The following is a 23,853-nucleotide window of genomic DNA, read 5'->3' as shown; positions in this document are numbered from 1 at the left end:
GGTATATGCTTATATATAGTCAACATCTTATAGTTTAGGGCTGCACGATATTGAAAAAAAACTGACGTTCTGATATTTTTTTCTCTGCAATATATATTGTGATATTAAATAAATTCACCAGGTTACTTGAATAGCACTATTTGGCAAGAATTAATAAATCTAGAATGATTGGGGTGATTTAAAAAAAATAAGCAGTGCTTTATATTTTTCTGGTAAGTGTTTAGGTACAGAAAATGAATAATCAAATGTAAAATAACATTGCATAGGCTTCACTGTATAAATTAAACATAATTAATCTGTGTTAAAGCTGCAAAAGTGTATTTTGTATTTTGTTGTTTGATAACATTCATGATGACTCAGAAAGCAGCAAAAATATTAGCCTGCTGTCACTTTAAGACCGAATGCATGGATACAATATTATGATACACATCAGTTTTCTTTGTTTGCTTTACCTAAGCAACTCTGTTTACAAGGATACTGACGAAGATAGACATTTTGAAATCATTTTGCGTGTATGTGTCCGTTCGATGCTAAAACTATACATTGTGCAGCCCTATTATAGTTGTATTTCTCATTGTTTTTCATTTGATTATGTCATTTGCAATTGTAGTTCTTTCCATCATTTAAGCCATTAAGTACACAGTCTGGCATCTTTTGTCTTTTTGTCGATTTTCACAAACTTTTTTGCTTCAAATCAAAGTTTGTAATGTTTTGATTCACCTTGTAGCTGGTTGGTTTGGTTTATTGTTTCTAACTCATAAACAGGCTTTTTTAAAAATCCTTATGGGAAAAATACTTCTGAAACCAAGACCGTTGAAAAAGTTGGCGGACCCCGTTGCATTCTATACTATACATTCAAACAAAGCAGTTTATATGATTTTAGAGCCATGTGATGTGAGGTCCATAATTATCCACACTATAACTTGTGAGAGTTTTGTGGTTTGTTTAGTTAATAACAAAACTCACAGATTCTGATCATATTAAGGTTTATTAGGAGAATTTGCTTCACCACTGCACATTTAGAATTGCAAATGCCTGCTTCTGTGAGGGTCAATTGTTCATTGATCTTGGTAAATTCACACTGTGCACTCTGTGCCTTTAATCAGCATATTTGTCCTTCATGAGTGTTGCTGTGAAATCAGAACATGCTGATGCCCATTTGCACAGAGAATTAATGAAAACGAAGGGCCTAAGTTCAAGTTTAGATTGTCAGCGGTTCCACTCTTGGACAGTTTCCCAGCAATTGAGGACAAATTTCCTTTCAATCTTCATATCTCTAGCAACTGAATAACAACAGGTAGGGCTGAATACGTGACATGCCAGACAACATGAATGTTCAAACCGTCCACGCTGCAGTGCTGGGCTTTCAGAGAACTGTGTTTTTTCACTAGCAGTCTTTGTTCCTTTTTTAGTGGATTTTTTTTTTTTAACACAGGGCTGCATAACTTCACTTTTCTGGCATTAAATGTCTCTGTATATAATAAATAAAACAGAGATTGCAGCAAAAAAAATGTGTACTTCCCCCTTTTTGTCTGGCTTATATTTTAGAATGTAATTGTTAAAATAGTAGTGTTTATGAATGTTACAATTATATAATAAATACTTTATTATATAATAAGTAGTTTGAAAAGGACTTCAATTTAACTTGATCTGTTGCCATTGTTCTCAGGCAAAAGCATGTTTTCAATTCAGGCTGAAATCTGGGATTCTTGACTCTCACACTAAAGAGAAAATGTGTAGGACTCAAGTACCATTTGGCCTAATTACATGAAATCATATTACAGATAGACTGCTCAAGTCAAAGTCCCTCCACTGAGTCACAGCAAATCAAGATATATTATGCACTATATCTTTTGGTATTTATCTTGTGTTATTATTTATATGCTATTATAGTATTTATTAATATTTCGAAGTGGCTTTTATTTATTCTTATATTTTTGGATTTTATTTTCACTTTGCTTTTGTTTTATATGTATTTCTATTTATTTTTATTTTAGTTTTAGAAATTTTAGCACTTTAAAGGGTTAGTTCACCCAAAAATGAAAGTTATGTCATTTATTACTCACCCTCATGTCGTTCCACACCCATAAGACTCATCTTCGGAACATAAATTAAGATATTTTTGATAAAATCCGATGGCTCAGAGAGGCAAAAAGCAACGAGAATACTTTTGGTGTACCAAAAACAAAACAAAATAGCGACTTTATTCAACAATATCTAGTGATGGGCGATTTCAAAACACTGCTTCATGAAGCTTCGAAGCTTTACCAATCTTTTGTTTTGAATCAGCGGTTCAGATTGCCAAAATCATGTGATTTTAGTAAACGAGGCTTCGTTACATCATAAGTGTTTTGAAATGTCAATAGTACCCGTGACTTTGGCAGTTTGATATGTGCTCTGAACCACTGATTCGAAACAAAAGATTGGTAAAGCTTCGAAGCTTCATGAAGCAGTGTTTTGAAATCGCCCATCACTAGATATTGTTGAAAAGTCGTTATTTTGTTTTTTTGGTGCAAAAAAAAGGCATTCTTCTCACTTTATAATATTAAGGTTGTAGTCACATGAGCTGTTTTAAATATGTTTCTAGTACCTTTCTGGGCATTTGAATTTGTTAATTATCTTGCTGTCAATCGGGGGCTCACTGAGACATCGGATTTCATCAAAAATCTTCATTTGTGTCTGAAGATGAACGAAGGTCTTACGGGTGTAGAACGACAGGAGGGTGAGTAATAAATGACATAACTTTCATTTTTGGGTGAACTAACCCTTTATACTTATTTCAGTTAGTTGCCAAGCCAATATTTATAATTTAGTTTTTTTCATCTAATATTTATATTTGATTTTTATTCCAGCTTTATATATATTACTGAGAGTTATTTTTAATAGTTTTAGATTGATATTAAGTTCACAAAAACACTGATTTCTAGTTTTTATATCAAGGCCCTTTTCAAACTCCTGTAATATGCTCTTGTGACACAAAAGCTCCTAATTAGATTAAATGAGAAATTGAAACTAAAAAATGTGGTGTTCTGCAGCGGAAGCAAACTAAAGGAACATTGTGTGCCGAATGGCCTATAGGGTCGACTCGCTGAGTGCTTTGATTGAGCCGCTATGTTCTGATTGCACCCTCAGTTCAATTACATACTAGGGGTCAAAGGTTTCACCAGTCATTACACACACACACACTATATGCACACAGTTGAGTGAGCGGCCGTCTCCAGGCATTGATTTTGGTCTCTTTTTGGCTGATTTCCTTAATCAATGCAGATTAACATTCTATGGCATTTGGAAAACAGACTTTACCACAGGATAACCAACAAGTTGACATTTAATAAATATCTGCGTATACGATAGTACCCCAGATGTTTGGACACTGAAGACTTTTGTCCAGTTTTTGCCCAGATTTTCAGCCCACTGTTAAAAAATGATTGTGATTTTAATGGTAAAAGACTGTAAAAATATGACAGTGAAAACCTGCTGATTGGTTAACAGTAAGTTTTTTGGATTTAGGCAAACACAGATTTTTCTTTTTGACTTTATAGATTTACTGTAGTCAATAATTTTATCCCTTAAAACTTATCTTTGATCACCAAAATTACATTTAAACATTTTTTCCTGTGGAAATTTCTTTGTGCCTTAAAATAGCTTGAATTTAACCCTACACCCTTACCTCATTTAATATACACGGATCAATGAATATTCAAATTAGCCCCGCCTTCACTCGCTCACGCCAGCTCAGAGATCCACTCGGTCAACTTACTGAGGTAAACGCTGCACAATGGTATCGCTCTTTACAACATCGGACACATTAATAATTAATATGATTAGCCTTTTGCTTGACTATGTTATCAAACAGCTAATAATGTGTTGCTAATGTTACACAAACCATGTTCCTGTTCACCATGTCAGAGTCAGACAGTTGCCTTCTTTGCCTACAGTTGAACGTCTTAAAACGTTGGTGGAGAAAGGCATATAGTTCATCATAACATCGTAATATACATCATACAAATGCCAAATTGCTAATTCTACACAATTTTTCAGATCAACAGAAAAATATACCGGGATAACCTGGCTTCTCTCGAGACTTCATTGCTAGTTTGCTGTTAATGATATGCTAAAGCCCGCCGACATGTTGACGTGATTGGCTACAAGGTAGTTTGTGACGTCACAAACACCAGCGATTTCAAACCGCAGGTCTTTTTTTCCACAGCAGTTTTAAACAGAAAATACTCAGCAATGGTGTTGATTGATGAATTTGCACATGGTTTGTCTTAAAGCATATTAAAAACACCACATAGACATATGAACAACATTAAAAACTACAGGGGGTCTTTAAATATGTTTGCTGAGTCTTTAATGAAGAACTTAAGCTATGATTAGCACAATGCATCTTTTCACTTGGGCAGAATTATTTCTAAGTCATTTTTGAGCCAATATTTAATTGTTAATTTAGACAATTTTACAAAATACAAAGTTTTTGCTGTGCAAGATGCTATGAGACTCAAGCACAATGGTCAAACATGTCCATCTAGCGCATGTTCACATAAAAAAAAAAAAAACAATGGAAAAGCAGTGTAATGGAATGCAAAAATGCATTTTGTGAATGTCCTTACTTGTGCATGCAACAATGGAAGTTGGATTTATTTTAGTAAATTGGTTCAATTGGACGGGAGGTCGGCAACCTGCGGCTCTTTAGCGCTCCCCTAGTGGCTTCCTGGAGCTTTTTCAAAAATGTATGAAAATGGAAAAATATTTTTTGTTTTCATATGGTTTCTGTAGGAGGACAAACATGACACAAACATTCTTAACGGTTTCCAATGCTGTAAAAATGTGTATAATAAATATTAAATTTCAATATTTATGTCAACGAAGATTTGCGTCATAGCCTGTGACACACGTTTCAGCGCGGCGCAACAGAGAGTATGCATCGACGTCACTTTCCCGCAGAAAGCGCGCTCCCTCAGCTGGACTGAGTGGCAAAAGAACCTGCTGCATGACTGGATTTAATAGAGGAAACTGAGAAAACGCGAGTAAAACAAACGAATTACACTAAAGGTTGGACTCGAAAGTGTTTCTTACAACTTGTCAAATAAACCTAATCCATGGATATTGACATGCAGCCAGGAGTCGTGTTTCCTGACATTTATATGTGCTTGATTTGACGCCGGGGAAATACATAAAGCAAATCTGCCTGTGAATATTTTATATAACTACAATATAGGTAGGTTTAAATCCGCGTAATCACTTATATGTTATATATATCGTCATGTTGTCCAGCCCTAAAACATATACTTTTATAGTATAGTTTTTGTCAGTGTTTATTTTAAAACACACAATTATGCACAATATAAGATGGAAAATATTTAATTGATGATTTGTCAACATAATATATTACAATACAATATATATGGAATGATTTTACCTCAAAATCCAACATTTCGACACAAAATGATAACTGCCAATCCTTGTTTCTCTGCCTGGAGTCCAGCTGTTTCTGTGAATTGCACCAATCCATTTGCTTCTTTTTTCTGTAGCTTTCAGCAGTTTTTAAATATATACCTCGGGAATACCTCATTATGTATTTGTAGCCTACTTAGTCATTTTGATAGTAGGCTAATATAGCTAATATACACAGCCTGTGTTTCCTTCATATAAGGCTTATATAAGGCTTTTAATTTTTTTGCGGCTCCAGACAGATTTGTTTTTTTGGTCCAATATGGCTCTTTAAACATTTTGGGTTGCCGACCCCTGAGTTGGACTAATAGAGACTCTTTTTGTTTTTTGTATTGTATAGAAAGAAAGAAAGTTGTCTAAGGCAGACTTAGTGACCGAACAGATTGACAGCTTGATTGCAGAATGGATTTTAGGCTTATGTTCAATGGCATGGAAATAAAATGAAATTAAAAATGAAATAAGAGTTTTATTCTAGAGGATCTTGCCAGTCATATTTTAAAAACAACTGCTTACCTCACTCCAGAGATCATTTTTCTTCCATCCCACTTTTCATGCTGTCATGTCTTGTCTGATTTATTCTAATTTGTTTCTTTAAACTACAAATTACCTTTATACATAACATGACAGTCACTGCAATATGAACACATTACTGTTCAGATTTCTACTACTCTATGTCTTTAGAAAGGTAGAGACTTATAGCTTACGAACAAAAGCAGTGTCAAACGTTCTGCGGTTGAGCTAACTCTCTATCGGTTATCTAAAATTCCCTGCCACTCATTTGTCTGTAATGTGCGGCAGGGGGTTACCTCTTCCTAGAGCCTGCAGTCACAATAACAGGCTGTAGCCTACAATTACATAGTCAGTGTCAATCTTGAGGGAAAACAGTGCTTTGAATAAGAACTAGTTTTAAGTTTATAGGTTATACAACAGGCATTAGGGTGATTTTTCTATCTGTCTCTAATATACACAAGAAAATGATTTTCAGAATGTGATTACCCTCTAAATCTTTATATCATTATTGCCAGTTTGCCATAGAAAATCTGTTCAGAGTCAGAGAATTAATGTGAAAGATTGAAGCTTTTGTATGTCCACTAAATTGTGATAAAAGAAAACTATGATACAGTATGACTAATATGCTGAATTGTGAGATTAATATTTTAAATGTGTGGGGTCTCTCACCAAGACTGCATTTATTTGATTAAAAATACAGAAAAACAGTAATAATGTGAAATTATATAAATAAATAAATCTTTTAAGCCTTATTGTTAATAATTATAGCACCAATGATTAGAAACAAACAATACTGCTACATGTTGATGAGATTCACGTCATCAGTATCATAAAGAAGTGATCTTTTTCACAAGGAGGAATTGTCTTTTTCACCACACTGTGTGGGCAATGTGCTTTCTATTCCTGGGCAGTGCTCTTATGCTGCTGTTTCCATGGGAATTGAGGTGGCAAAACCTTTCTTAAATGTCAACATTTAATAATTAACAAATCAAACTTACTTTATATGCATCAAATGTATTTAAAAGAAAGCATTTGCACCAGTAGTGTCTTCTGGAGCTGAAATGCCTGTGCTATTGTTAGTCCTGTTGAATCGCCTTCAAGACAATGACAGTCATCAGTATTTTCTTCATTCCGTGCGATCGAGTGATTTTCAATAAGTTTGTGTCTTCTCTCTGTTACTACAGCAACGGCTTGGCGAAGACGGTTGCTCTCATCAGCTTCCTGTCACTGGTCATGCTCATGAGCGTCCTGGGCAACCTGCTGGTTATGGTGGCCGTCTGCAAGGACCGGCAGCTCAGGTCAGAAACCTCCCATCTCCGCCCACTGCTCTTCACTTATCTGTCATCTCAGGGGAAAACATCCCTTTTTAGCATTTCATTTGTGCAGCTCAAGTGAACTGACATGACTTATGTTCGAGGTAATTCTTACTGGATGGTTATTATTATTTTTTTGGTTTTACAGAATTTGAACATTATCTGAAAGGCAGGAATTGCATTTTATGTTGTTTCTTCTCAGTCTGACATTTTTTAAAATAACAGCATTCGTATGTTTCTATTAAAAGATATAGCAGACTTTCAGAAATGTTTAGATCAAATTCAGACAGTTAATCTTTATTCATTATAACTTAGAATATTAATTGGATGAAAAATAAAGAGCTAAAATTACTCATTGCTCAGTGAGGGATTGAGTTCACTTACATGAGTGTTTAGATTTGTTTTTTTGTAATTTTGTCAGATGGATTTTTTTAATTGGGATGTTTTTAAACCAGTAAATATAACACAAAATTCATTACAATTATATTTAATTACTAATTAATAGTGTTTGTGGTGTTGTTTTTCAACCAAAAGTGATGTCACTTCCTGGACGAGGATGTCCTTTGTTAGTTTGTTAGTAGGAAAAGACTAACAGAATGGGCAGAGGGAGTATAATGAATTCTACTTCATTCTTTTCATTTCTTAGTAAATCGAAGTAGAATATTCTTTCAAAACTAATGTGAATAAAAATATAACAATAATATATATATACGTTCATCAAATCCCAGCCTCAGCCCATTCGGAAATACCGGTTCGTTGGCAGAAAACACTAAACACCACTTCCCTTTGTCAACAAAAGCCTCTAAGTCCACAGAACCAATCAGAAGATGCAAATCGAATCACATGATTTCATGATGAATGATGGCATATAGTGTTGTCACGGTACCAAAATTGCAATAGTCGGTACCGATACCATGAAAAATGTTACGGTTCTCGGTACCAATTTCGGTACCACAGCAAAATCTATTGGAACTATTTTACTACTTTATATAGCCTATTTTAAAAACATTAAATATGATTTGGAGTGTGTGAGTTTGTGTGTGTATATATAGGCTACCTCAATGAAATAATTTTTGAAATATAAATAAATAAATGCTCAAACATCCATTGTGTACTGTTGAAAAAACCAGCTGGTAAGGTAGGTTTTGAAGCTGTATGCTGGTCAAATGCTGGTCCTAAACTGGTCCTGCTGGTCCATACTAGTCCTAAGCTGGTCCTGGACCAGCATAAACCAGCTCAAACCAGCATACCAGCTTCAAAACCTACTTTACCAGCATATGCTCGTTTTTTCAACAGGGGTAACAGATGTGCATGTTTATTTTAGCTATTCCGTCAGTGAAACAACACACTACAGCCTGTAAAACTATGAAATAAGTATATTTATTATTATTATTATTATAATTATTATTTGATTTTGTGCTGCCAGAGAAAGCGAAAGTAAAAATAACTGGTGTGTGAAACGCGCTATACAAATAAACTTGACACGCCTATAAAGTCTAATAACGAGCACAAACTCTTTTAAATAGAAATTGATGTGCAAGCAAAAAGGTTTCTGTCCTACGGTGTTTTTTCTACTTTACCACAGTAAAGAATGCGAATATAATTGGCCTAAATACAAACGAAAGAAACGTTATAATCCCCTGCGTGAGTGAAGATTTGGGAAAAGAAACAGATTCCATGTTCAGTGGAATAACTAATGGAATATTGTTAAATTCTCTGCTAATCAGGTGACCAGATCGCGATTCGCAAAACAGAATACGAAGCTTAAATGTATGGACTCACGCACCTCTCTCATTCGGCATTAACCAAAATGTTTCCATGGCTGCGATGTCACATTTAATTGCTAACCTATTATTTCTTCTGTAAACAAAGCTTTGTGCTTCACTTGTGTCATATTCACGTAAATACTGGCACAGCCCTATCAGTGGGTACCGAATATACCCGCATTCTCGGTACTACCGGTACTACAGAAATGCTGGTATCGTCACATTTTCAAAATTTCAGTACCGACTTGGTACCGAAGTACCGGTACTTTTGACAACACTAATGGCATATGTGTAATGAAAGTCGTTACAGTGTCAGTAATAACTGGATTTCACAAATAGCATGTGAGCATGTGTGTTTCGTGTGGTGCTGTAACTCTGACATAACCTACATTAAAGAATCGCTGTAATACGACACAAACATGACAGCTCGCCATACTTTGTGGATCAGTTTCTTCGCTGATACATTTTGAATTCTGCATTCATCATTTGCAATGTTTCCAGTTGCATCTTTGGTGATTTTGCAACTGTTTACTATGTCTTGTTTTTCAAAGAAGTGGACTTAGAGGTTTTTGCAAAAAAAAAAAAAAAAAAAAAATCACACATGGACTGGTTTTGCAGAAAAAAAATTGTTAAATACCAATGAATTTACTAAAGTGACAGTTTTGAAAATAAGGCATTTCAATAACTGACCTTTTCATTGTCAGTAAAGTGAAATTGCTGAACCTAACAAACAATTTTTTATATAATTTTCATATACTCACTAAGTCTGCATTCATATGATCACAAATACAGTAAAACAGTAATTAAAACAACATTGCTCACTTCCATCAAGAGGGTTGGGGACCTGCAGGCGTTCTCTGTCAGCAAAACGTGCCTTGAGTTCAGTCTGGCATACTCTCACATGATCCTGAGACCCCAACCGCCCAAACCGACATGCCCAAAGCTCCCACTAACTCTTTTAGGGACCAAGTGGTGAGCTTGCAAGTGCTGCCTCAGGATGAGCCTTGTCAATGCTGTTTCCTGTATGTGCCCTGCATGTTTATTTGGACCGCACGCAGAGCTTCAGAAGCGCTCAGCAGCTCTTTGTCTGTTTTGGGCAAAGCAGATTCAGATTCAGCAGATTGTGGATGCAATTGCCTTGGTATACCAGGCCCAAGGGGTGCCTTGCCCCTTAGGACTGTGTGCACACTCCATGAGAAGTGTTGCATCTTCCTGGGCTCAGGACCTCTGGACCTCTCTAAAGGCCAGAACACACCAAGCCGACGCCGACGAACTAGTGGAGATGAAAGCAGACTGCGGGGTTGGCTCACGTCGGCAGCGTCTGTGTCTAAAGTTGCCCCGACACACCAAACCGACGCTAAACAGTCGACGACCAAGTAGCACGTCAGTTCTGTGCCTGCGTGAGATGAAATGCCTTTCCAAAACAGCAGGCGGCAGTAGCTGAGCAGCCAATCAGAATGATCAGATGGCCCGACGGACCGATGAGCTCCAACGCAGATTCAACATTTCGAATCGGACGAAAAAAGGCCGACGAGGACCAACTTCAGCCGACGGTGCGGAACACACTGAGAAAACTTAGTCGGCCGACGAAGAAAAACTTGGGGTGTTCCTGCCTTAACAGACATCTGTAGAGCAGCAGGCTGGGCAACACCCAATACCTTGAGCAAGTTTCATCCGGACAACGGGCCGGGTGTTCTGCTTGCACTCAGCACATAAAGTGGGCTTTTTTGTCCACGTGAGTTCCTTGGACATACATTTTTCCTCAGCACGCTGAAGCAGTTGAATCGTCGTATACTTGGGCTAGGTCAGGGGTCGGCAACCCAAAATGTTCAAAGAGCCATATTGGATCAAAAAAACAAAAAACAAATCTGTCTGGAGCCACAAAAAATTAAAAGCCTTATATAAACCTTATATGAAGGCAACACAGGCTGTAAGTGTATATTAGCTATATTAGCCTACTATCAAAAAATGACTAAGTAGGCTACAAATACATAATGAGGTATTCCCGAGGTATATATTAAAAAACTGCTCAAAGCTATAAAAAAAGAAGCAAATGGATTGGTGCAATTTACAGAAACAGCTGGACTCCAGGCAGAGAAACATGGATCGGCAGTTATCATTTTGTGTCGAATTGTTGGATTTTGAGGTAAAATCATTCCATATATATTGTATTGTTATATATTATGTTGAGAAATCATCAATTAAATATTTTCCATCTTGTATTCTACATAATTGTGTGTTTTAAAATAAACACTGACAAAAACTATACTATAAAACTATATGTTTTAGAGCTGGACAATATGACGATATATATAACATTGATATAAGTGATTAGGCGGATTTAAACCTACCTATATTGTAGTTATATAAAATATTCACAGGCAGATTTGCTTTATGTATTTCCCCGGCGTCAAATCGGGCACATATAAATGTCAGGAAACACGACTCCTGGCTGCATGTCAATATCCATGGATTAGGTTTATTTGACAAGTTGTAAGAAACACTTTCGAATCCAACCTTTAGTGTAATTCGTTTGTTTTACTCGCGTTTTCGCAGTTTCCTCTATTAAATCCAGTCATGCAGCAGGTTCTTTTGCCACTCAGTCCAGCTGAGGGAGCGCGCTTTCTGCGGGAAAGTGACGTCGATGCATACTCTCTGTTGCGCCACGCTGAAACGTGTGTCACAGGCTATGACGCAAATCTTCGTTGACATAAATATTGAAATTTAATATTTATTATACACATTTTTACAGCATTGGAAACCATTAAGAATGTTTGTGTCATGTTTGTCCTCCTACAGAAACCATATGAAAACAAAAAATATATTCACCCCCCATCTTTTTCCATTTTCATACATTTTTGAAAAAGCTCCAGGGAGCCACTAGGGGGGTGCTAAAGAGCCGCGGGTTGCCGACCTCCGGGCTAGGTGCTTCATATGTAGTGATTCTCTGATGGTAATCCCATATAATTATTGTCCATGATACAGTTTTTCTAACGGTAAACCCGGTACTCTTTACACATGTGGTACTTTACGGCAAGATGTGGTCTACATGGAGTTCTTTCTCCTATATAGGAGGACACTGTCTCGGCTCCTCAGCACAAACCTGAATGAGTGATGCACGCCATCTCCCTTTTATACCCAAATGTCAAGGGGAGTGGCATGCAAATTCCATTTGCCAATTCTCATTGGCCTTTTCTCAAAATATCAGAGGTGATAGGTGCTTTCATGTACGACCCCTAGTGTCAGTCATCGTCACCATGTCTCGTTCCCTATATCAGTGAACGTAGGTTGCAACAGTAACTGAGGCGTTTTTTTTTTCTCTCTCAAGCCTGTAGGCACCAATATGTTTTGTCATGAAATCTCTGAAGTCATGTCAATTATCTACATTCATCAAGGTTACCAAGAAACTTTGTCATGTCAAAGAGGGAGTCATGCACTGAATGTTACGTCATGATGATAGTGATAAATGTCCTTAAAATAGGCCGTCCAAACACTCCTCTGGCATGTAATCATGTCTTTCAGACACAATACACAGGTTAATGGTTAACTGTTAAGAAAGAGTGTATAAGCTCATCATTGTTTTACGGTGTCTTTGGCAACAGTGGTTTTTTTTTTTTATTATTAGTTTAGTAGTTCACCAGCTCACAAACACTTCTAAATAGCCTCTTTGGGTTTCATTTCAGTGGGTAATTAGCAGCTTGTTAATTACTCCTTTGGAGTCCTGCTGGGTTCTTGGAAAACTATCCAATTGTTTTTACATCAATGAAAGCCACTGGCTGAATGGAGTTCTGAGTCCTTTATTTACAGAAATAGTCCAATTCTGACAGGAAATAACAGTGGTTGTTTGCTTAAGCTCCAGATCTCCACCCACACTGTATCATATCTCACTGTATCCCCATCATTTCTGACTGTCTAGAATGTGTCAACACCATCACAAATGGGAAATACTAAATAAGCCCCTGATATGGTCAGAGATGGATCTTCTGAGGCAGCCAATTTCCTTCTGAAACTGTAAAACGATTCTTAGGTTCTTAAAGGGATAGTTCACCCAAAATTGTCTGTTCAAAAAATTCTGACATTATTTACTCCCTCTCAGGTTGTTCCAAACTTGTATGACTTCATTTCATGAAACATAAAAGAAGATATTTTGAAGCATTTCAAACATTTGTGTGGAGGAAAAAAAATCTACTTTTGTCTTCCACTCTTTGATGCTGACAAAATAACCAATTATTTACTTGATTGTTGTAGGTTTTTTGTTGTTATTGTTGTTTACTTTTATGAACTGACGTATTAATGGAAATAATGCATGTCAAAGCAGATTTTCTAATACAGTACTTTTTATAAGTAGTTTAACTAGCAGCACAGATATAGGTTACTCAGAGTGCTGGAATTCCCAGCATGGTCTTCTAGAGCATGAATAAATAACATGGTTGCATTGTTTGACCATTTACCTGTTTAATTTACACAGTTGTTGTTGGTTTTCTTGTCATGTTTAATAACTTCTTGTCCAGTGATATCAAGTTTGTCATGATCAAAAATATTAGTTTGTTGCACTTATTGTACCAATTGTTAAAGGTGCCCTCGAATGAAAAATTGAATTTATCTTGGCATAGTTAAATAACAAGAGTTCAGTACATGGAAATGACATACAGTGAGTCTCAAACTCCATTGTTTCCTCCTTCTTATATAAATCTCATTTGTTTAAAAGACCTCCGAAGAACAGGCGAATCTCAACATAACACCGACTGTTACGTAACAGTCGGGATCATTAATATGTACGGCCCCAATATTTGCATATGCCAGCCCATGTTCCCAACATTATGAAAGGCATTAGACAAGGGCAGCCAGTATTAACGTCTGGATGTGCACAACCAAATCATCAGACTAGGTAAGCAAGCAAGAACAATAGCAAAAAATGGCAGATGGAGCGATAATAACTGACATGATCCATGATAACATGATATTTTTAGTGATATTTGTAAATTGTCTTTATAAATGTTTCGTTAGCATGTTGCTAATGTACTGTTAAATGTGGTTAAAGTTACCATCGTTTCTTACTGTATTCACGGAGACAAGTGCCGTCGCTATTTTCATTATTAAACACTTGCAGTCTGTATAATTCATAAACACAACTTCATTCTTTATAAATCTCTCCAACAGTGTAGCATTAGCCGTTAGCCGCGGAGCACAGCCTCAAATTCATTCAGAATCAAATGTAAACAATATAACAGTATACAATACTCAAATATTCCGACGCATGCATGCCGCATGCAGGACGAACACTTTGTAAAGATCCATTTTGAGGGTTATATTAGCTGTGCAAACTTTGTTTATGCACTGTTTAAGGCAAGCGCAAGCTCTGTGGGCAGAGAGCACGAGATTTAAAGGGGCCGCACAGCATAAATCGGCTCATAGTTAATGATAGGGCTGTAACGATATGCGATATAAAACCGAAATCGCGATACGCAGGTCCACGAACCTGTATCGCGATGTGAGAAGGCAGAATCGCGACACACCCCTTCCAACTCCCAGAGTTATCCTGTCTCAATCAGCTCTCTAGTTCAGTAAGTGTTTCGCGCACACATTGAATCTTGCAAGCAGGTTTAAACGTTTCTCATGTCAGTCTCTTGCATGGTCGCGTGAGAAAAGTCGTGGCTTTCTTTCACCGCAGTGCCACAACAACAGCTGTGCTCACAGAAAAGCAAAAGACGCTTGCGATGCTTTGCTTTAAGAAGTTCTGTGGGGCCGTTCACATATTGCATCTTTTCCGCGTGCAAGTCCGTTATTATTTTCAAATGTAGCCGCGTGGCAGGCGTGCTCATAATGGGATCAACGCGGTCGCGACGCGCATGCAATTCTCAACTTCTCAGAATGCCGCAAGCGCATCGCAGGTCGTGTGACAAGAATCAACCGATCAGCTATGGCCTTTCCGTAACAAAACATCAAAAGCTCAGCCGAACAGCTGATCATAGCTGTACATGGTGGTTTTTATATCTTATCTCCATCAATATATCTCGTAGTAGAACTAATGCAAGGGCTAGAAATCATTTATCCTTTGCAGAAACATCCTGTTCCTCTTGGAGAGCTCAGTTCATGGTTGCATAGCAACGACCGACGCCACGGGAGCGCGAGCGCTTTGGGAAGAAGGAGAAGCGGTGCGGCCGCGCCTTCCACGCGTTTTTAGACGCGATATGTAAACGTCTAAGTTCATGTTAAATTTAACATTTTTTTTCAGTGACAGACAGCCCTATTCAACTGTTAATTTGAATACAGAAGGTTTTTATTAAATTTTTATATTTATTTATTTTATTGAAATGTGATCTTGTATGTACAACAAGGAAAATTATTGAAATTTGTTCATGTTTTTTTAATAAATCTTGTTTGAATTTCAGTTTCATTTTGTTCAAAATATCGTGATACGTATCGTATCGTGAACTCCGTATCGAGATACGTACCGTATCGTGACCTGAGCGTATCGTTACACCCCTAGTTAATGATGCCCCAAAATAGGCAGTTAAAAAAAATAATTTAAAAAAATCCATGGGGTATTTTGAGCTGAAACTTCACAGACACATTCAGGGGACACCTTAGACTTATATTACATCTTGTAAAAAGACGTTCGATGGCACCTTTAATGTCTATGTGTGGTGAAACTAGGTATTTCATGTTTGCTTGTTTCTTTTTTTGTGATAAGTGGTGTGATGATTATTGTCATTAGTTTAAGACACCAAGCACTTTGCACTAGATGTACATTTCTTAAAGAAAACATTAGATGAAGCATATTATATAAATGATTTAAAACTTCTATATAATGGGGAAAATTTGCAAAGAAATGTTTATGCAGTTGATACAATTTAAGAATATAAATTGTAATACTTTAAATGAATATTTTTCAGCAAGGCTGCATTAAATTGATCAAAAGTGACAACGTCAAAAGATTTAAAAAAATATATTTTTAAATAAATGCTGTTCTTTTGAACTTTCTATTCATCCTGGAAAAAAATTATTAAGCAAAAATATTAAGCACACAACTGATCAACCTTGATCTTTTGACATATAAGAGGTATTTGTACCTTTAAAAAATTTCATAGCTTGAAACATCCTCCTCATTATAAACAAAGCATTTTTTTAATATTGTGGGATATGTGACATCATGAGGGCAAATACATATGAAAATAACAAATAATTATACATCATTGTACCATAGACCCCGCCCACTGGCATTCAGTCACTTAATGGCTGACATTTGAGCGTCACATACAGATGCATGTTCAGTTTCTGACATACTTTACGCACGTGACAGAACGTTTGTGTTAGTTTAAACCAGTTTAAACAGCTTCTTTGCGTCTCTGTACATTTGCAACTCTGTGATTGTTTAGAGGATTTGACTGCAGCTTGTTTTGTAAACGACACAGTGTAATGGAGAGTTCACAAAGAAACTTTTGTTGAAAGATGAAGCAACCAACTGTATTGGATCTGACAGCAGCTGCATCGCAAGTAAATGATTTCATAATGCTTTGTCTGTAAATGACAGTTTTATATGGATAATGGTTTCAAAACACCTACTCATGTGCAATTAAGTGGATGTTGATATTGTTTCCTATGCAATGACGTTATCCAGTCTTAACAGTGGCTGTTTACTAACAAGCCTTAAAGGATCATCTCAGGCAGAGGGTCAGAACATATATATATATATATAATTTAAGGAGCTACGAGGGAGCTAGTGTAAATGATGTCTCAAGCCTGGAGGCAGCGCTAGGATTCTTATCTCCTCAAACGTCATTCCACACATCACTTCATACATTCCTTCCTCTTTTTCATGTACTATACTTCCTTCTGATTTATAAATTGCTTATCCTGCCCCATAACACCCAGATTCTTTCACTCAAAGGTCATGTTTCCACTCCACCACCTGTGTAATGCTTATATGATAAGAGAAGTCATGAGGAAAATAATCTACATTTCTCAAAGCTACCACTTGAGTCACGTGCCAAATGTTATGTCATGGCAATAATGACAAATGTGTATAAAATAGGCTGCCCTCTGTAGGGTTAAATAGAACATCTGGTGCCATTTATGCTTTAATGATGCATCCAAAAAGGATTTGTAAATACTGACACACTATCTGATGGTGTAATTACTGGATGCCTGTTGCTTTTTATTCTTCAGAATTGCTGTCAAATGTTCATGAAAGCCAATCAGTGCCCCTCTCTGCATTCTTTCAAAGATGTATATTGTTGACAGGCAGCTGGTATGCAGATTTTATGCCATGTTATAGTTACGTGACAGAATGATTTGGGCGTATTAATGCTTCTCAGTGAGCTATATATAGATCTGTGTGTTCAGAAGCTCAAGCAAGAGTTTTATTACTCATTAATAGGGTGCCCAGAGCTCTGGACATTATCAAGGGGAACGAACATTATGACAACCTATCAGCAACGTACCACACACATAGCGCAGACACACACAGACACGTTCAGTAGATGTCTTGTTACTGTTTTCTCCAACTTACTGATTTAATAGTGAATATTTATTTCTAATCATTAGGGAACACATCTTGTCTAGCTGCTGTGTTTACATTCATTATTGAATTTAAAGGGATAGTTCACCTAAAAAGAAACTGAAGAAAAAAATGGGTGTAGTAGGATTTGAAACACTTTTTCACTCAGAAATTGCTAGTAAATCTTGCAAATAATTACAAATAAAAGACAAGTAACACATTGAATTAATTGAAAATTGCAGTAGAAAGACTTAAGTATTTTCTTGTGAAACGCTCCAATAATCTTTGAAATTGTGTCCATGCTCGTTTCCTAATTGTTTCCGCCTAAAAATCTTTAAAAGAGAAAATAAACATTTAAACTTTTATTCAGATGACTCTAAAAAAAGATAGAAGAGAAGAAAGTAATGCATCCTCTTTTGTTTCTGCTGCAGGAAAATCAAAACCAACTACTTCATCGTCTCGCTGGCGTTTGCTGACCTTCTGGTGTCAGTGCTGGTGATGCCGTTTGGTGCCATAGAGCTGATCCATCAGAACTGGATCTATGGAGAGACCTTCTGCCTGGTCCGCACCTCTCTGGACGTGCTGCTGACCACCGCCTCCATCCTACACCTGTGCTGCATATCCCTTGACAGGTAAAAATAAATTAATTTCAGGATGCTTATGTTCATGTCACGTCTTGGTTATGTATAAACCGAGTGCTATTAATTGAAATTCCATAAACGTGTATTCTTGACACATGACTGCAGTTGCTGTTGTCATGGCAGCCATAAATTGTTTCGCCACAGAGGATAAGCACTTGAGAGTTTAGTTCCGTGGACTGTGTAGTGATGCTGTTTCCATGGCGATCTATGTGCGACCACACAAAGTCCCTTGCCAAGTAAATCGTCCACCAACACTGCAGTGATCACGTGATTATGAACCTAATAAACTCTTAAAGTCGAGCAACAGGCAAACCTTTAAAAAGATGTAAGACTGAGAAACATTTTGTTGCTGGATGGCTTAGAATATCTAAATAGGCATGTTAGAGAGGGTTTTTCACACCAGGCGAGCACAAAGAGGTGCTAAGGTGTTCAAGGAACATTTGAGAGAGAAAAAAATTATAATTTTACTATTTTTTATTTTTTTTTATAAACCGTGATGCATTTTTCATCAGGATCCTTTGATTAATAGAGAGCTCAAGAGAACAACATTTATTTGAAATCTTTTGTTATGTTTTAATGCTAAATATCTCTATTTAATGCAACTTTGCTGAATAAATGTATTAATTTCATTAAAATAAAATCACACTGACCCCAAACAGTTTGGATGTGTGTATGTATATATGTATGTGTGTATAATGAAATAATATATTAATTTTTGTAAGTTTTGTCTTTTGTACATTGAAAAAATTTGTATATTATAATTAAATAATTTTAATTTAAATATGAAATATGAAAAATATATAATATTTAAAGGTGCCATTGAACGTTTTTTTACAAGATGTAATATAAGTCTAAGGTGTCCCCTGAATGTGTCTGTGAAGTTTCAGCTCAAAATTAAAAAAAAATGTAATTAATTTTTTTAATTGCCTATTTTGGGGCATAATTAGAAATGCGCCGATTCAGGTTGCGGCCCCTTTAATTCTCGTGCTCCCCGCCCCCGGAGCTTGCGCTTGCCTTAAACAGCATAAACAAAGTTCACAAAGCTAATATAACCCTCAGAATGGATCTTTACAAAGTGTTCGTCATGCATGCGGCATGCATACATCGGATTATGTGAGTATTGTATTTATTTGGATGTTTACATTTGATTCTGAATGAGTTTTAGGCTATGCTCTGTGGCTAACGGCTAATGCTACACTATTGAAGAGATTTATAAAGAATGAAGTTGTTTATGAATTATACAGACTGCAAGTGTTTAATAATGAAAATAACAACAGCTCTTGTCTCCGTGAATACAGTAAGAAACAATGGTAACTTAGCTACATGCTAACGAAACATTTAGAAAGACAGTTTACAAATATCACTAAAAATATCATGTTATCATGGATCATGTCAGTTATTATTGCTCCATTTGCCATTTTTCGCTATTGTTCTTGCTTGCTTACCTAGTCTGATGATTCAGCTGTGCACATCCAGACGTCCTGCCCTTGTCTAATGCCTTGAACATGGGCTGGCATATGCAAATATTGGGGTCGTACATATTAATGATCCTGACTGTTAAGTAACAGTCGGTGTTATGTTGAGATTCGCCTGTTCTTCGGAGGTCTTTTAAACAAATGAGATTTACATAAGAAGGAGGAAACAATGGAGTTTGAAACTCACTGTATGTCATTTCCATGTACTGAACTCTAATTATTTAACTATGCCAAGATAAATTCAATTTTTAATTCTAGGGCACCTTTAAAAAAATATATAAAAAGATGTACATTCTTTATAGGGGACCTATTATGTCCCTTTATATTAGCTCAAAATCCACAGATCATTTTTATAGCATGTTAAAATGGCCAATTTTTAGGGAGTGAGCCAAAACGCGCTGTTTTTGTGTGTGTCCCTTTAAATGCAAATGATCTGGTGCTCCCGGCACCCTTTCAAAAAGAGGGCGGAGCTTCAAGAGCTCATACTCCGGCATAGAGGCAACAACAAAACAGGACAATCTCACTTACTGAAAATGTCAGAAACTGTCAGTAGCGGTGTTCAGCCTTATATGTTCGAACTAGAGTCGGACAATGATGGAGAGACTCAAACGTAGATTGCAACAGGACATTTCTAAATGCCAAAATGAGTGGTCCATTCGTATAAGACTTTACTGATTTCCTTCAAGACATTTCCTTGAAATTTGAAATTCAACCACAATGTCCTCAGTGACTCAGATGGCCTATGGAATCTATGGAGACTCTTATGTTCATTGGTACATCCCAAAACACAACACGTTTGAGGCAGACACTGTACAACTCCAGCTGCTCCAGTGAAGATACAGAAATGGTGGACTCTGTGTTTTTCACTCAGGGCTTTGTCTATGCTAATAGGGAAGATCGTCACTGGCTGTGGGTGAACATCACCCTACAATGAATCTGACTGCTTTTGATTTATGGGAATTATAAAAAAAAAAAAAATGAGTGAGTGGATTTGTACCATTGTAGGCTGGTTGTTTACACACACTGCGGACACACATCGGTGTTCAAACACCATGTAAAAGTGAATTTTGCATAATAGGTCCCCTTTAAAATATCAATTCTAAGTTTTTTACCCTCACACAGTATATATACATATACACAAAATATACATCTTTATATTTTAGGAAATGAATGATCTCCACAGGGCATCCATCATATTTGATAGTTCTTGATATGTATCAGATGCTTTTATGCAAAGTAACTCACAGTAGACCTATTATAGAAAAAAAAAATCCCCTTGGAGCAACCCGGGGTTAAGTGCCTTGCTCAAGGGCACAGTGGTGATGAATAAATATGAATAAACAGTTCTTTTGTTTGTTTTGGCATACGTTTATGATTTACGATCATAAAAGATTGTTGCTCTTTGTGAAAAGTTAAGGTTGTTTGTTGAAGTAGCTGTAATTTTGTTCGGCTTACATCCTCTTGGCTTGTTCTTGGTGCTTTTAAAGAATTATTGTAACAATCACAAGAGCAAAAAAACATAAATAAAGAAAGAAAAATACAGGAACCCCACCGGAACCCGTTTTATCAAACCTGCCAGTACACCCTTCCCCAGTCTGATCTTATCATTTTTCTGCATATAACTTTAATAGACAATTTGTCTAAACTCTGTGAATGGGCTTGCAACTATAATACATTTTATGCTTTGACATTCTATTTAGTTTCTGGCCTTGTTCCCGTCGGCAGCAAATGCTCCATCGTGAATAACAAAAGGAGAAAAAAAGAGGTACTCGAACACGGTTTAGTGTCTGAAATGTCTTGTGTGACACTGGTACATTGTAAAGCTACTCCACTTAGCACTTAAATAAAGCACTAAGCCTTAGTTTCCACTTCCCTCTGGTGTGAACCACCCTTTCAGCTCTAGCCCTTTACCCCAGAGTGATGCATTAGACCACAGGACTGATATTCAGGATGAGCTTTGAGTGCTCAGCTGCTTCGCTAGTTTACGTCATTCGGCCCCTGCAGTTACACAGACCGCCTTCCAATGCCTCGCTTGTTAAAGGGGGCATGAGGGCACACTGAGAGGAGGGAGACTGATAATATTTGGTTTGTTACAAAATGTACCTCTTTCTCTGTTTGACTTGTGTACCTCTCTCTCTTTCTTTATTCTGGCCCATGGTTCCACTGACTTGAGAGTCAAATAATGATGTAACTATATGTGTTGCAACAGTGCATTCCCTGCCTACAAACAAACAGCATTGCAGTCTATAGTCTTCTAGTTTTGAGAACATATGAAGTACTTCATCCATCATGAGTTGCTTTTGATGCAACAGCCATTATTTAAATGTAATTGGGAAAAAAAAATTAGTTCTTGAAAACCATACTTGAGTAAAAGTATAGATAACTTACCAGAAAATGACTTTTGTAGAAGTTAAAGTCACTGTTTAGAATGTTACTTGAGTAAAAGTTTTAAAGTATTTGATATTTTTTGTACTTAAGTGCGAAAAGTATTTTTTGATATTAAACATACTTAAGTATTGAAAGTAAAAGTACAAGTAAATGTAAAATACAAAAGGAGCAAAAATTGTTCTGTACACAGTTTGAGCAGCAAGATTGTGTTCAGTTTTAACTCTTTCTTACATTTTGTTTCTTTGAATTTAAAAAAATGGCTAAATGTTTAGTGTAATTTTTAAATATAAAAAATACTAATATATTAATTATGCATTGATCGTTTATGTTAATTCATAGTGCATTATAACTAATGTAAGAGACAACTTTAAAATGTTAAAATGTAACAATACTTTTATCAACCTTATTTAATGTTACAAATTGACTCTTATTGTAGTGTTACCATTTCATATAAATCCAAACAGTCATACTTAAAAATTACCATCTTTACACACAAAGGCATAGCATGTGTTACAGTGCCGATAAAACAGAACTGAAATCGAATACATTTCGGATTTATGTTTCTGTCGCTGCATGATGAGAATACAGTTTAAATAGGCAACTTCGCTGGATAACGAATGCATAACAGCGAACAAAACTATATAAACTAATATATAAACTAATGCAAATGAATGGCAACAACCATGACATTAAACAGTTGGTGTTTTTGTCACATTGTTTTAACCGCTTGAGATACTACTAATGTTAGCCTCCTCTCAGCCTCGATGGCAAATGTACTACTAACGTTCAAACGTCCACTAATGCAGCATCTACTCAACAAACGAATCACTTTATAATGATATGAAAACATGTACTTTAGTGTACACTGTATAACATACCGTTTTGTTGTCTATGTTTTAAATCCGTTTTTGAAGTGTCCCGCTCTGTGCATCGTGCAGCCTCACGTCATGTGTCAAAACAAACTCTACGAGGCATCAGTGTTAGTTTTTATTTCGCCTATAGAGGCCGCTCTTGTACTGTATAATGACAGCGCACTCTTCTCAGCTGCTCCAGCAATGGACGCAACCCGGAAAATGAAATCAACCGCGGTTGTGCGAGCACTTGCTTGCAGTCTGTGTTCTTCTGACTTTATTTTGTAGTAAGTAACAAAATTCTTTGGGAAAATGTATCGGAGTAAAAGTTTACATATTATTTAGGAAATGTAGTGGAGTAAAAGTAAAAGTTGCCAGAAATATAAAAACTCAAGTAAAGTACAGATTCTCCCAAAAAAATACTTAAGTACTGTAACGAAGTATTATTACTTCGTTACATTACAGCACTGAAAGAAATACAGTATATTATTATATTAAATGCAGTGAAACTTGTTTTGAAACACTTTCATTGAATGGAAAAGAGTATACCTTTCCTTTAACCCACTGATAGCCTTAAAGGATTAATTCACTTTAGAATTAAAATTCCCTGATAATTTACTCACCCCCATGTCTTTCTTTCTTCAGTTGAAAAGAAATTAAGGTTTTTTAGGAAAACATTCCAGGATTTTTCTCCATATAGTGGACTTCAACATCTACCAATGGGTTGAAGGTCCAAATGTCAGTTTCAGTGCAGCTTCAAAGAGCTCTACATGATCCCAGACGAGGAATAAGAGTCTTATCTAGAGAAACGATCTGCCTTTTTATAAAAAAAATAAAAATTGATATTACTTTTTAACCACAAATGCTCATCTTGCACTAGCTCTACGATTCGCCACGCATTACGTAATCACATTGGAAAGGTCATGTGTGACGTTGGCAAAAGTACTGATCCAGT

General features: G+C 36.4%; 1 protein-coding gene across 5 annotated transcripts in view; it reads left to right on the top strand.

Annotated features, from left to right (window-relative positions):
• LOC125258749 (5-hydroxytryptamine receptor 4-like) overlaps positions 1-23,853 on the top strand; it is a 209,375-nt gene that overhangs the window by 90,465 nt on the left and 95,057 nt on the right. For all 5 annotated transcript variants that reach the window (XM_048175761.1, XM_048175760.1, XM_048175763.1 and 2 more), the window contains exons 3-4: positions 7,149-7,262; positions 17,975-18,175. In XM_048175761.1, the coding sequence (XP_048031718.1) occupies positions 7,149-7,262; positions 17,975-18,175 (315 nt within the window). The remainder of the gene's footprint in view (positions 1-7,148; positions 7,263-17,974; positions 18,176-23,853) is intronic.

This window comes from Megalobrama amblycephala, linkage group LG23 (genome assembly GCF_018812025.1).
Source record: "Megalobrama amblycephala isolate DHTTF-2021 linkage group LG23, ASM1881202v1, whole genome shotgun sequence".
NCBI classification, from domain to species: domain Eukaryota; kingdom Metazoa; phylum Chordata; class Actinopteri; order Cypriniformes; family Xenocyprididae; genus Megalobrama; species Megalobrama amblycephala.
This window is presented reverse-complemented; position numbering and strand designations above follow the sequence as displayed.